Genomic DNA, 15,204 nt, shown 5'->3' with positions numbered 1-15,204 from the left:
AGTACCCAGAACATGCAGAGGTGCTGGCAGTGGGGGCTTAGTACCCATGACATGCAGGGGTGCTGGCCGTGGGGGCTTAGTACCCAGAACATGCAGGGGTGCTGGCAGCCAGGGGTCTTTGGAGGTGTGGGAGGTGTCTGGGAACCACCGAGGAAAAGTGTTCAGGGGCAAGTGGTAACAGGGAGGGTCTGTCTAGGGGTGCAGGTGGGCTGGGCCCCCAACATCCCCAAGGCCCACAGAGGAGTCTGGTCAAAGTTGGGGCAGCCCCAGCGAGGCCCACACCATGGCCTCGTGACTGGCCAGGCATATGGACAGGTGGGGTGGGCAGCTCTGTGGGGCGGGTGGCTCGGTGGGGTACGTAACCCTCTGTGCTGTTGTCCAGCAGGGTAGAAAAGCGGAAGGTCACGGACCCCGTGGGAGCCCTGAAGGAGAAGTACCTGCGGCCGTCCCCACTGCTCTTCCACCCCCAGGTACGTCCTCAGCGCAGGCCAGGGCGCCCTGTAACCCACACGCCAGTGGCCCCACCGCCCGGCTGCTGAGGCTCAGCGGCCAGGCTGGAGCCTGAGTTCCCATCCAGGCCACACCACGCACAGACGTCCTCAGAGGCAGAGAAGGATTCTCTCCCTGTGGCCCCTCAGGTCACTGTAGGCTGGAGAGGTTGAGGACTGAGAGCGATTCTCACGGGGCCGCCCCAGGGACCTCTCTAACCCCTGGCTCTGGGCTCCAGGAGGGAGAAGGAGCTTCACTGGAGTCGTGGGCAGAGCCTGGAGGATCGAGGGCAGGGGTTGGGAGTGAGGGGAGCAGCCTCAGGTGGCAGCCCCAGGACACAGCGTGGGCGCTCTCTCTGGGGTGCACAGGACCTGAGTGTGTTCAAGTGGACCAGAAGAGAGGAAGGGCCTGAGCATGCAGAGAAGGGCATGGAGCCAGGCCCCGGGGAGGTGGTGGGCAGGGGGTCTGGAGAGAGACCCAGAGGGCCCCCAGTCCGGACAGGCGGGTACAGAACCTGCCAGGCCTGGAGTCACTCCTGGCTGCCCCTGAGGCTACATCCTGGGAGCCAAATAGTGGGTGGGCAGCATAGCCAGGGCAGAGTCTCCCCAATCTCCTGTCCCCTACTGACTTGGTCTCATTGCTGGGAGCCTGGCCCCTTCCGCAGGGCTGTGGGCTGCACCTGGAGGGCTGCACTCTGGGGGTCGCGCAGTGGCCCTGGCCCTGACAGACCGCAGACCAGGCCAAGGCATTGTTCTGTTTCTCGGCCTTCCCTGCTGTGGACAGGGCCCCCCACCCCCAGTTTGTGAAACCTGCGCCCAGGCTGAGCCCGCCGTGGACGGGGCCCCCCACCCCCGGTTTGTGAAACCTGCGCCCAAGCTGAGTTCACAGCTAAACTTAGTGCCTCCCATTGTTTCCCCGGGGCCATGGAGTTTGGTTAATAACTTCCCCTGATTTTCTTCGGGATGGGCTGGAAAGAGCCACAAGCCAGCCAGGCGCATCCTGTGTTTGTGTTTGTGCGGGGATCGAGGCCGGGAATATCTGATTGGGCGGAACAAGCCGGGCAGGAGAGGCCCACCCAGGCCCGAGGAAGGGAGCCTGGCGGGGGGCAGCTGCCATTGTCCCTCCTGCCTGCTGTCCCCACAGGCCTGCCACCCCCGCTGCCTGTCCCTGCAGCCCGGAGCCAAGAGGTGGGGGTGGAAAGAGAGAGATGACTAATAAGTCACCAAATGGTCTAAGGTTGGGCCATCACTCAAGCAGAAGGCACCAGTTACTAATGGCCTCGACAAAGCCCAAGAGGCCATGACTGTGCAGAGACCTCAGTCCCGCTGCTCCAGGCTGCGGACGGGCTGGTGAGGTCCACTTGATGGCTCAGAGAGCAAGGCAGCTTCCATCTGCCCATCGCTGGTTCTCATCAAGATGAGAACATGCCTGCCTCCCAGAAGCGGGGGAAGCCTGACCTCCATGGCCTGGGTGGGGCTGAAAGGGGCCAGAGGGGAGGCCTCGGCCACTGTGGATGGACATGAGTTTCTACTTGTTCATTTCTTTCTGGGTATTTTTATTGTTACCAGTCTGTTGTTCCCCAAATAGCAAAACATCCCCACCACAGAGTCATGTGATCTCCGGGAGCATTTGTAGAAAGCCCTCTGCTCCCTACCAGCAGTGGTTGGATAAGTCCCTGGCAAGCAGGTCTCCGAAAAGCTGAGTGCCAGGCACTCGGACTCTGAGAGACCCAGCTGTGTGACGGGATAGTTTTGTTTGCTAGTGGGCAGCCAGGGCCAGGGTCTTGCTGTAAATGGGCAGGTCACCTCCATGGAGCTGGCTCTGAGCATTGCCCAGAGGCAGCGAGCCCCACACGAGGGCCCTGGATGAGGCAGGTTCCCACCTGCCCTTCTCCTCACCCCCACACCCATTCCGTGGAGACTGGGTGCCAAGAACCCACACCCTGTCCAGTTCCTCCCAGTGACACTAGCACCCGGGGAACCCCAAGCTCTCCCTTCCCTCTGCATCTCTATCAGTTCCTGCCTCACCCTTGCCCTCCCTCACCATCCCCTTCTCTGGGAGCTCCCAGGGGAGGCGGGCTATGAAAATACCTGTTTAGCAGGCCGGGCGCAGTGGCTCAAGCCTGTAATCCTAGCACTTTGGGAGGCCGAGACGGGTGGATCACGAGGTCAGGAGATCGAGACCATCCTGGCTAACACGGTGAAACCCCGTCTCTACTAAAAAATACGAAAAACTAGCCGGGCGTGTTGGCAGGCGCCTGTAGTCCCAGCTACTCGGGAGGCTGAGGCAGGAGAATGGCGTAAACCTGGGAGGCGGAGCTTGCAGTGAGCTGAGATCCGGCCACTGTACTCTAGCCTGGGCGACAGAGCGAGACTCCGTCTCAAAAAAAAAAAAAATACCTGTTTAGCAAAGGTGTCTGGAGGGCCCTGTGAGTCAGGCATTGGGCCCTGGGAACGCTGGCCCCACCTTCAGCGGGCTGGGTGTGTGGTGCGGAGGCCCCGGGTTTGTTCCCTGTGTTGCCTTTTGCTACCCCTCAGGGGATGATGAACACTCTTCCTTTTCAGCCCCTACGCAGCCCCCTACAGGGCCTGGCACACAGCAGGTATCACAGAGTGGCCCGTCTCCTTCTCCACTGGGAGCTACTCCTTATCTTCAAAGAGAAAAGGAGCTGGGAGAGGCGGGGCTGACACTGAGCAGCTCCATCAACCCAGCCCCTCCCCTCTCCTGTCACTATTATCAGAGACCTCAGTGGGGCCAGGACAGTCTGGTATTCTGATCAGAGCTCTGCCCACTGGGTGAAAATGACCAATCCCATGCTTCCACTCTCCTAATCAAGCAAGCTCTGGGCATCTCTAGGGAGCAGAGAGGCAGCTCCTATTGCCCATATCAAATTGCCCTGTGTCATGTGACATTTGGCATCATTATTTTGAATATTTCCTTTGTGGGATTAAGTCTTAAAGAGGCTGTTGAATTCCTTAGAACTTTGCCTGCAATTATGGCATGCCACCACTTGGTGGCAGTGGTTTGGCAGGCCCACAATCTGAAATTGCTAAAATAGCAAACTGAGATTCAGGTTGCTATTTTAATTTTTCAAGACTAAAAAATAAAATGTTTGATGTTAAACTAAATGTAATTCTGCATTTAACCCAAAGTAGCCAACCAGAAGTGCTGGCCAGGAGTCAAGTCAGCTGGGCATTTTGCTGGCCTGGGTCAGATAAGGGGTAATCACAAACATCAGCTATCCGTTTCATTCAGGTGCCGCCCAAACCAGGCAGTGAGGCTGATTGCTAAAGGTCCGTTTCAGCTCCTGCAGGCAAGACCTTAAACTATAAACGAGGGACTCAGGGAAGAACAAGAGCAGGGCTGGCTACAGAAAGGTGTAAGAATCCAACCCAGGGTCCAAGAAGATGCTAGGAGACCATTGCTTCCAGTGCCCACCTGAGCACCCTAAGATATGCTATTGTACAGAATCCCCAGCAGTGCACGCCCTTGAAAACAGGTGAGAGTCAGCCGAGTCCATAACCTCCCACTCTTGTGCCTACAGATGTCAGCCATAGAGACCATGACGGAGAAGCTAGAGAGCTTTGCAGCCATGAAGGCCGACTCGGGCAGCTCCCTGCAGCCCCTCCCCCACCACCCCTTCAACTTCCGGTCCCCACCCTCAACGCTTTCTGATCCCATCCTCAGGAAGGGCAAGGAGCGATACACATGCAGGTGAGGGGCCCTGGGGTGCTGCTGGGACAGCCCTGTTGGGGCTCAAATTCCACACCTATGGCTGTGAACTTATGCTTCCAGGAAAAACTCAGAGTCCTGGCCACAGGAAAACACAGCACCGTAATCAGTTGGTTATCTGCTTGAGGTCATGCTTTGCAAATAAGTGACATGGGTGGCCTCCCCTGCCTAACGCCATGCTGTGCTCATGTGAACTCAAGAAAATGCAACCTCAGCCCAGCCTAAACTGGGAAGGCTGGGGCTGGGGTGTGCTGGTCAGTGCTAACCTCAGCGCTTGGAGGGATGGGCAGTCCAGTGCTACAGCCTCAGCCAATTTCTGCAGTGTCAGGATGACACCCTCCCAGCCACCCTGTGCTGGTGCAGGCCCGTCCAAGTCTGTTGGAGCCTGCGCTATCCAATGCCAGACTGAGGGGCCAGGTTGCTTCAGGGGGCAGGGGCTGAAGCAAGGCAGGCTGTGGCCCATGGCAGGCTGCTCTGTAACCGAGGCTGGGCTTCAGGGCTGTAGAAGAGACTGAAACCGGGATGCTGGGATGGGCCCACCTGTGCATCAGGTGTGAGACCCCGAGCATTAGCATGAAACTATTTCTGGAAAATGGCCTTGTGAACCCGCCCTAATCCTCCCTCACCCTTCTCACCTCCCTCCACCCCAGGTACTGTGGGAAGATCTTCCCCAGATCAGCCAATCTCACCAGACACCTGAGGACGCACACTGGGGAGCAGCCGTACAGGTAGGTGCTGCCTGGGCCGGGTGTGGGGTGGGGCCACCTGCCTCCGTGCACTGCTGACCCACTTCTAGGAGTCAGTGTGCCCTTCCCAGGGCTCTCTGCTGGAGTGAACAGGCAGTGGGCGGGGCTGGGTGCTCAATTCTGGTCACTCTGGCCCTCCCCTCCTGGTCTCACCAGGATGTTGTGAGGATGAGGCAGGAGGTGCCCAGGAACCTTCTGGAAGGCATCTGCCTGGCTCTCTAGGATGTGAGGGAGCAGCTCTCCACCCACCCTAGGGTGTCCATTGGGGCAGGGGATCCCCATCAGAGCAGGGCTGAGCAGAGCCACGGCCCAGAGGTTCCACATGGGAGAAAACCTCAGCTTCCCCACCCCAGCCCAACTCCGTTCATCTCACGACAGCCGTAGCTGCCCCCACACCCCCACCCCTGGTGGGCTAGGGAGTGGGCTAAAGGCAGGGTGGGACTCTGTGCAAATGTGGGCCCCCACCCCCAACTTGGAGTCCACCGAGGGATTCCAAGGGGTCCCAGGGACAGCCTGGATGGGAAGCGGTGCATCTGATTCCAGGATCCCCCTGTGCTCCTCTCACCTGAGGAGCCGGCTGCCACCTGCAGAGAAGCAGTCACACAGCTCATCAGGATGGGGAAGGCATTGAATTTGGGGCTCACAACACCCTCCCAACAGGCTTGTCATCCCGTTTCAAAGATGAGGGGCCTGAGGCTCAGAGATGTCCCATGAATCACCAGGGTCAGTGCCTGGGAGTGGGCATTTTAAGCGAGAGCCCCAGACAATGGTAACTTGGAGGCGAAGGAGGAAACGCTGGTTTTCTGCCAAGGCTGGTTTAGTGACACATGCAGGGTGTGTCTGTTCACAGAGGCCATTGGGGATAAAGAGTGTTTCACATGACTTAAGTTGACAGCATAAGATTTCTGTCTCCTGGCCACACAGAGCTAGAGGGACCACATGATAATGCAAGCACTGGGGACTCCGTTTGTGTCTCCATCCCTGGGGAAGGAGACCAGCTGAGGCACCTGTACATGTTTTGGTCACTGACCCCCACTCTGAGACAGAGCAAGCATCCCCGGCTGCTCCAGGGCTGTGTCCCAACTCGCAGGGTAAATGACAGCTCATACTACTTACAGGTCATCTGTTCAATGCTCACAGCCCTCCCCAACTCACAGGCCCCCCCTTGCCCACCCTTCAAAAAATAGTGACTTACAACTTAACAAAGGCTAGCAACAGAAAGATTTATTTGGTCTGGTCCCCTCCCAGAAAATGAGCTGTGTGTTTTTTCTGTAATGAGAGCCGACTTCTGGACAGCGTTGTATGCTAGGAGCCCCTAGAGGGTCGGGGTGGTGTTTATAGAAGAATTTAATTATCATTGATTTCTTTTGCTCTCTCCAATCTGTGAGTTTCGACTTTGGTAACAATAATTGCTTTGCAAGTTTGTGTTGCAAATCCTGACTTTATCTGGCTCAAGGCAGGTCTGTGCCGAGGGGTTTGGAGCGTGTAGCTTTCCTTTTGATACCACTGGCTTTGATAATCTGGTTTCTGGACTGGCTTTGATAATCAGAAGGATTTTAAGTTGGAGGAGGGAAAGTGCCGGCCATCCCCAGAAGCCTGCCAAGAGGAGCCCAAGCCCCCCATGCCCACCCCAGTGTGAGCCCCTTCCCGGTGCCAGCACCCACGCGTGTGCCCGCCGCATGTGCGTATGTGTGTGCCCTGGAGAGGTCGGGCTGACGCAGCCCCACGCAAGCAGGAGGAAGTGGGCTTCTCATGGATTGCCTAGAGCAATCGGGTAATCAAACCAGATGACATTGGAAGCCTCTTCCGTTTAGGTCCTTGCCTCAAATGACCTGAAATCATTCAGAATGTGTTTCAAAGCCCTGAGGCAGGGAACATAGAGCCTTTGGTGCACCAAATACATTTCCTGGAGGTAACTTGGCCCCTAGCTTCTCCTGGCCTCGAGGTCTTTGAGTGAAGTGGGAAGGTGAGATTCAGTTAATGTCACTCTTATTTCTTAAAAATAAAAATAAAGCATGTAGGCTTTGTGGGATTTGGGTTGGAGAAGCATAAACATTGAAATGGGAATGGGGAAGGGGGCTGCTCCTTGGTCTTCATCCTGACAGCCGGCCTGGAGGTCTCTCTGGGACGATGCCCAGTGGAGCCTGGAGTCACACCCTGGATGCGAGCCTGCTTGGGCTGCCCGGGACTCCTGCCGGGACCCGAGATTCCCGCCTCAGGGCTGCTGGCTCCCTGGTCTGCCGTGTGCTTCCGTCATCCCCCCAGACTCAGTCCTGCCTTCTGTGTGAAGCTGGAGCGTGCGAGGGAGGCATAGTTGTGCTTCTATCGGGGGCTGCAGGTGGCCCGTGCCTGTCCTTTCCTTTTTAGTTTTATTTTTACTGCTGGGTTTCAAAATACCTTCTTTCTTCCTTTTCCCTCACTTTTACAGTCACCAAAAGCAGTTCCCCCTGTAGTGGTTGCAGGAGACCCCGCTGGATCCCAGGAAGGATGCCCCGCTGCCCAGGGCTCAGGGGCTCGGGGGCCCTGGCCACCTCCCCTTGACCTGCCCATGCTCTGTTGTCCCCCTGCCAATGGCTCCCCTGGGAGTGCGGCAGGCACTGTCACAGCAAGGTCCTCTCAAGGCCTTCCGCAGTGCGCTGGGGCCAGGCTACCCTGCACGTTCTCCTTCCTTTTGGAGCTCACAGGCGTGTTATTTTACACAGTGAGGCCATCAATTTCACCGGCCGCTTGTCAGCTTATTTACAACGCAGACCCCAGCTGCTCGGAGAACTCTGCTCCCTTGCAGCCCTGGGCTCGCGGCTCCCCTAAATTTCAAATGGACTTCTCTCTCTGGGCCATTTATTTAGATTAGAAGCAAGAGAGGGCCACGTTCAGGGCTCTCCGCAACCAAATGGAACGCACAGCCCCGTCCGTGGCTCTCCCCGGCCCCAGAACTTCACACAAGGGACTTGCTCTCCAGTTTCATGAGCAAGCTTCTTTTCCAATCCCATTTCTTACCTCGGATCCCCAATTGCTAGGGTTTACGCAGGAGCCATTAGGTGGAGTTTCTGCAAAGGTTGCTGCATTTCCAAAGAAACCAGGAACTGAATGAGCTGTGTGTGAGCACACGTTCAGACAGACAAGCAGACACACTGGCAGGCGGACAGGCAGGCGGACGGACAGGCAGGCGGACGGACAGGCAGGCGGACGGACAGGCAGATGGACAGACAGGCAGGCGGACGGACAGGCAGGCAGACAGGCAAAAAGGCAGACAGACCAGTAGGTGGACAGATAGTCAGGGCAGACAGGCAAGAAGACAGACAGACAGACAGGCAGACGGACAGACAGATGAACAGGCAGGCAGACAGACTGGGCTGCGTCCACGTGCCAGAGGGGCACATGGCCCCAACTGGGTGGGAAGCCTCTGGCTGGGCAGGGCCTGAATGCTCAGACAGGCAGGTGCTTTGCATCTGGGCCGGAGACCCAGGGTCCAGTGTGTCCTTTCTCGGCAGTCTGTCAGCCTCAAAAGCAGGGTGGTCCCAGGGCCGGGCACCACCGTTCCAGTCTAAGGATGTATCGGGGTGGGGGGTGCGAGAAAATGCATTCGGGGGTGTAAAATCCCTCCTTTCCCGGAGATTCTGTGGGACATGTCGGGTAGGGGGGCACCCAAGCATCTTCGCCCCAGCTGCCGAAAGGGCACCATCCTCGACCTTACTCTTGTGTGAGTTCACAGGCCGAGTAAAACAAGACTGCAGCGCCGCCCAGGGCAGGCTTTGTGGATGGCCGGTACAAGCCAGGGCACTGCCTGTCACTGGGCTGCAGGAGGAAAGGCTGGGACCTGGGTACCCGGAGGCAGCTCAGCTGACCTGGGGAGGAGCAGGGGCTCCCAGGGAAGCCCACAGGCCGGGCCCCTGGGTTCAGGAGCAGAGAAGGCTGAGGGTCACTTCGGGGGAGCTTGGGGACTTCCCTCACAAATGGTTCTTTGCCTGTCTCCGGTGGAAGAGGCCAGAGTGAGCCTGACCTCTGGCAACAGTTGGAAGATTCGGGATCTGAGCGGACGAAGCCTTAGAGCAGCGCCGGGGGCGAAGTGGGTGGACGTGGAAATGCCGTGGCCAGGGGTGGGATGGGTGGACGTGGAAATGCCGTGGCCAGGTGTGGGAGAGGAGGGCCCCTCTCCGGGGACTGCCTCCGTTCTCTAGGGGGCCCATTATCAGACAGACTTCCTAGGTTCTACCAGGCAGCTTGGGGAGCCGGGGAGACTCGCAGGCTCTGAGATTCCCAGGACAGTTTCTCACGGCCACAGCCCCTCCATGTGGGGAATGCTGAGCTCCCGGGCCCAGTGGCAGCACCCGGAAGGTGCAAGACTAAAGCTTCCTGCCTCGGGGAGGCCCCTGCAGTGTTGATGGCGGTCAGACTCCCTCACCAGGCTTTTGTGATAGCAAACGCCAGTCCAGGCCCCTCCTGTACAGGGCAGCACCGCGCTGAGAAGGCTGAACCACACAGCCCCTCCCGGTCTGGTAGGCCAGGACTCCCAAGTGTCGCCAGGCACGTCCCCATCCATGTGACAAGGGCACATGACCCGTATGCTGCACTGGAGCGGGCTACCAGCACCGGTCGGGGCGGGGTGGGGCCTCTCGGAGTCCTGTCCTCTGTGGGAACGAAGGCCACTGTGCTTAGAACAGCCACGCCCCCTTCGAGTGAACAAACCCTGCCCAGTCCTGGTGCCTCCACAGAGGTTCCCACAGAGGCCCTGGCCTGGTCTCTGGCTGCTGGGACTGGTGCCTCCACAGAGGCTCCCGCAGAGGCCCTGGCCTGGTCTCTGACTGCTGCCAAGCCCCCCTGCCAGGATCCTGCTGCAGCGGATGGACTTTCAGCGTGCTGTGCCGTGGACATCATGGAGCTTGTTTTGTTTTCAAAATATGAAAATGCATGATCATATAAACAGAATGTTCAAGTGTGTGTGTGCCTCTGGGATCAGATAAGCACCCCTGCGGGCGTTCTGATAGCCAAGAGCACACACAAATGTGCACACACGGGCGTGGCACACATGCACACGCCAAGCACACACGTGCAACTGAAAACCAAGCAGTCAGGGTTCCCTTTACCGTCGCCCAGCCCAGCCGGGTGCCTGTCAGTAAGCCAGCCCTGCCCGCCCTGGGTGCCCCCCGGGGAGGAGACTGTGTCTTCACAGAGGCAGCACACGTGCCTCTGCAGAGCTCGTGGGGTTCCTCCTTAGCTCATGCCCAGCTCTCCCTGTTCGTTTCAGGCGTGATTTTCTTGCTGCTCAATGCACATGTTGCTCAGGCCCCCTAACTCTCAGCCCCGCTCTCTAAACTGAGAGAGGACAACCCTCCCTTTTCCTGCCTGCTGGGTCACCACGTGTGGCTGTGGAGGTCACTGCCAGGGCGAGGGCTCCATGCTGAGGGGGAGCCTCCACACACAGCCCTCCTCGATCGCTCGTTATGACAACTTTCCAGCAGCAAAAGGCCTTGCTCTGATAAGCTCAAGGTGTTAGAGTCCTGCTCTGCCTGATGCCGTGGAGGCCAGATGGGGGAAGGGGGTCTCATCCCACCTTTCCAGTGTGCGTGGTACAGGCTGGCCGCAGCCCTGCCCACCCTGGGGGAGTAAAGATAACCCGAGCCCGGAGCTGGCAGTGCCCAGAGGGGCCAGTGTGGTCTTTGTGTCCTTAATAGAGGAGGCAGCCACCAGGTAGCAACCTCCAGGGCAGCCCCCAAGCCCTCCATGAATGGATTGGCAAACTGAGGCTCCAAGTGAGGTGGGGCCTGCCCAGGGGCCCCCAGCCACCTCGAGGGCTGGAGGAGGAAGGTCACAGGGAGCTGGTCTGGGTGCTGGTCTGTGGAAGCCTCCACCTGGGAGACTGGCCGGCCGTGTGTCCTTCCATGGAGCAAGGCCGCCCTCCGGAGGCTGCAAGGAGCACGTCATCCTCCGGCGGCCCACCTGCCAGCCCCGGGGCCTGGGGACCAGGGAGAACCAGACAACAGAGGGCGGGAGACGCAGGAAGGTCGGGGACACCGCCTGCCCAGGGGACATGGGACACACTCCGGGGGGATCCACCACCCACAGAACAGTAGACGAATGAACCCCTGCTTTTTTGGGGGGGACAGAGTCTCTTTCTGTCACCCAGGCTGGAGTGCAGTGGTGCGATCTCTGCTCACTGCAAGCTCTACCTCCCGGGTTCACACCATTCTCCTGCCTCAGCCTCCCGAGTAGCTGGGACTACAGGCGCCGCCACCTCGCCCGGCTAATATTTTGTATTTTTTAGTAGAGACGGGGTTTCACCGTGTTAGCCAGGATGGTCTCGATCTCCTGACCTCGTGAGCTGCCCGCCTTGGCCTCCCAAAGTGCTGGGATTACAGGCGTGAGCCACTGCGCCCGGCCCTTTAACCCCTACTTCTTGAAGTCGGGGCTGTTTCTAGGGACAGCTTGCCCAGGACGCCTTTGGCTCTCCAGCTGGGAGATCCAGCAGCCTCCGGGACACGGCAGGGCAAAGCTGTGCACGAGGCACGGGGCAGGGACACGAGCTCCCTACCCCCTACCCTCTGTGGCCCGGCCTGCCAGGCAGAGCCAGAGCCTGCGCTCAGGAGCGCGTGTGCCTCTTCCAGGTGTAAGTACTGCGACCGCTCCTTCAGCATCTCTTCAAACCTCCAGCGGCACGTCCGGAACATCCACAACAAGGAGAAGCCCTTCAAATGCCACCTGTGCAACCGCTGCTTCGGACAGCAGACCAACCTGGACCGGCATCTCAAGAAGCACGAGCATGAGAACGCACCAGGTGGGCCACCCACACGGGCAGGCCCCGCAGAGGGGGAGGGGAAGAGGAGGGGAGGGGGCACCGGGCAGGGAAGAGGGCCACAGACGATACCTCAGGAAGCCAACAGGCACCCCTCAAACCATAGTCATTCAAGAGAACCCAGAGCTCTCCAGTGTCCCTAAGAAACCTGCCTCCCTAAGAGCACCCCAAGTGTGCACTGTTCGCGCCTGGTTTGCCCCATGGAGGGAGGGGTTCAGCAAGAGGCCACCGCCTGACGCTGTCTCCCCTCCGCAGTGAGCCAGCACCCCGGGGTCCTCACGAACCACCTGGGGACCAGCGCCTCCTCTCCCACCTCAGAGTCGGACAACCACGCACTTTTAGACGAGAAAGAAGATTCTTATTTCTCAGAAATCAGAAACTTTATTGCCAATAGTGAGATGAACCAAGCATCAGCGCGAACAGAGAAACGGTAAGAAAACTCTCTCGGGCTGGGCAAGGTCTGGACCCGGCCAACCGCCCTGCATGGCCACCCTCAGAGGACCCCAGCACCAGCCCCTGGCACATCCAGAAAGGCACAGTGGGGGCCTCACCACAGAGGGTGAGGCCCCCGGGCTCTGGGAACCTGGGGAAGCTGTGCTGTCTGCCTCAGTTCCTCCACCTGGAGAGTCATGAGAGTAAGCACCCCTGGGCTTACTGACCTCACTATTAACAGATATGTGCGCAAAACACTAGCCAGATGACCAAGCCGGCCATAAGTCCAGCTGTGCCTCTGAAACTTGAGGACATTTTGATTTAATCTCAGGCACTAAAGGTTTCCAAACCAAAATGCTTCACCTTGAAATACACACATGCACACACATACACATGTGTACACACGTAATACACATGCACGCACACACATGCACATACATATATGCCCCGTGTACACGTACACATTCACATGCACATATGCACACAGAGATACACTTGTGTACACATGTGTATACATATGCAGGTGCATGCAGGTGCCCAAATACAGGCATGCACGTACACACACGCACACACATGTGTACATAACATGTGCATGCATAAACATATCTGCATAGATCTATACACATGCATGTGCACACATGCAAGTACATGCACATGGACAGTGTGTGCATGTACACATGCGTGATGGACAGTCGTGTGCATAGACATAGAGACACATGTACATGCATGTGCGCATGTGCATATAAACACACAGAGCAGAACGAGGTGGAATTCAGATCCAGGAATATTGGTGCATGCTCTGTGCCCTGGGATATCAGGGCTCCATGTGCCCCACTTACTCTGGGGGAGCCTTCAGACACCCTAGCAGAGCTGCTTCCTGTTTGAAAGCTAAAGCCAGGCCAGCTGGCAGAGAACCGAAGATGTTCCAAACTCTAAGAGGCCTGAGGGGTGATCCCGATTCTACAGAAGGGAAAACGAGGCCCACAGAAGTGAGGTGCCTCGCTCAGGCCCAGAACCTGGAGGCAGAGCCCAAGCTCTTATCTCACTGGCCATGGGTGGTCTAAGGCTGTGTACCTGCAGGGCCCAGCTCACTCCCTACCACCTCCAGCAGGTGAGGAAGAATCCCCCTGAAACCCGGGCTCCCTAAGAGCCCAGCCGCTCCTCCAGGGCAGGGCTGCGTCTTCCTGTCATTGCTTCTAGGAGAATGGGGGTACCTGGAAAGAGGCGTCCAAGCAATAAACACAGGAGGCAGTTGGACACTGGCTCTGGCAAAGCCACATTCCAAATCTGTGTCCCTCCTAGGAAGGTGAGCTGGCCTGTAGGGCCTTCAGCATCTTCTTCCATCAGAGCCCAGGGCAGGCTCAGGGGAGGGGTCAGGGGGAGAAGCTGGCCATGGGCCATGGTCCCAAAAGCCTCACCTCCACCCTGCTGCAACCCCACCTGCTCTGCAGCCCCAACGTTGTCCCTGCATTCCCCGCTGGGCTCCAGGAACAATGGCCTGAAGGGAACTCAGCTCTGGCCATGCTGAGACAGCCACACGGGAGCTGTTCGTGTTCCCTGCAGCTGCGTGTCAGACCCGTAAGCGCCACAGGCCAGGCCTTACCTATGCCCCACAGCCCTGTCCCCAGGCACGATCCCCTAAACTGCAGCTCCCAGAGCAAGACCAGGCGAGGAACAAGCGAGGATTCTTCGATGGCATCCTTGCCAGGGTGAGCCCAGGAGCAGGAGTGTGTGCAGAGGCTGAACCACCTGGAGAACAGCAAGGCCCCCATTCCCCAAGCTAGGGTGGCAGCCCGGCCATACTGCAGAAGACCCACCAGGACAGAGGGCTGTCTCCAGGAGAAAGAGGTGTGGCTGGGCCTCCCCATCGCCTTTGCCAAGGCCCACCATGCCCTGCTCCTCACAGCCCTAGGGATGGGGACGAGGGAGGCTCTCAACACCTCAGAACACACGGGCACAGCTGGTCACAGACCCAGGCCTTCGGAAGGCCCGTCCTGCAGAGGCAAGGTCCCCAGGTCCAACTGGCCTTGTCCTGAGAGCCCCCACGTCACTGTCAAAAATGAGAATAGGGCAAGATGGACATAGGCAGCCAGTCCCTGGGGTGGCGGGGCGTTCCCTGGGCCTCCTGAGGAACCAGCTCCTGCCCTCTGCCGTCAGAAAGGATCCATGCCTGTCGGGCGTCCTGGTCCTGCAGCCCAGCAAACCCCTGAGTTGAATTATGTCCCTCAACATTCCCAGGTGGAAGTCCCAGCCCCCAGTATTTCAGAATGGGACTCTCTTCAGAGATAAGGTCTTTAAGGAGGGATTAAGCAGAGGCCACACTGGCGTAGAGTGGTCCCCAATCCAGCGGCACTGACAGCCTTGAAAAAAGGGAGAACATGGAGAAAAACAGGCGGAGGAGAAGGCCAAGGGAAAACGGAGACGGAGGTCAGGGCGATGCGCCTCCCAGCCAAGAGTCACCTAAGAGGGCCAAGAGTCGCCAAGGATGGCCAAGGAGGGCCAAGGGTCGCCAAGGATGGCCAAGGAGGACCAAGGGTCACCTAAGAGAGCCAAAGAAGGCCAAGGGTTGCCAAGGATGGCCAAGGATGGCCAAGGAGGGCCAGCAGCAGCAGGAGCTGGAGAGAGGCCAGGGACAGATTCTCCCCCAGAGTCTCGGAAGGAACCCAGCCTGCCCTCGCCTGGATCTTGGACTTCTGGCCTCAGAGCTATAAAGGCATCCACGGCTGCTGCTTCAGGCCCCCATACTGTGGGGTTTGGTTTGGGCAGCTCTGGGAAACTGACTGTCCTCCCTGCTGGAGCCAAACCAGCCACCAGGCCCTGTTCTGTGTCCGAGCCGGACACTCCGCTCCCCAACACTAGAAAGCAAATACTCTGTGCACCGGGGGTGTGCAGCAGACATAAAGAGGGCAAAGCCCCTGCCCTCAGCTGGCGGGGATTCCATGCAAACCCACGTGGGGCCACCAGGTGAGATCTCACGGCACATGCCCATGTGATGAGCCTGGGCTCTCACCCTGC

At 58.4% G+C, this 15,204-nt stretch overlaps 1 protein-coding gene across 4 annotated transcripts in view; it reads left to right on the top strand.

Moving 5' to 3' along the window:
* PRDM16 (PR/SET domain 16) overlaps window positions 1–15,204 on the top strand; it is a 51,947-nt gene that overhangs the window by 30,819 nt on the left and 5,924 nt on the right. For 3 of the 4 annotated variants that reach the window (XM_031934826.1, XM_031934829.1, XM_031934828.1), the window contains exons 8-12: window positions 383–470; window positions 4,034–4,203; window positions 4,872–4,949; window positions 11,570–11,739; window positions 12,013–12,187. In XM_031934826.1, coding sequence (XP_031790686.1) covers window positions 383–470; window positions 4,034–4,203; window positions 4,872–4,949; window positions 11,570–11,739; window positions 12,013–12,187 — 681 coding nt within the window. The remainder of the gene's footprint in view (window positions 1–382; window positions 471–4,033; window positions 4,204–4,871; window positions 4,950–11,569; window positions 11,740–12,012; window positions 12,188–15,204) is intronic. The other variant, XM_031934827.1, reaches the window with a different exon arrangement.

The sequence above is a fragment of the Piliocolobus tephrosceles genome, chromosome 1 (assembly GCF_002776525.5).
Source record: "Piliocolobus tephrosceles isolate RC106 chromosome 1, ASM277652v3, whole genome shotgun sequence".
Classification (NCBI taxonomy): domain Eukaryota; kingdom Metazoa; phylum Chordata; class Mammalia; order Primates; family Cercopithecidae; genus Piliocolobus; species Piliocolobus tephrosceles.
Note: the sequence above shows the minus strand (reverse complement) of the source record. Positions and strands in the feature narration are given on the sequence as shown.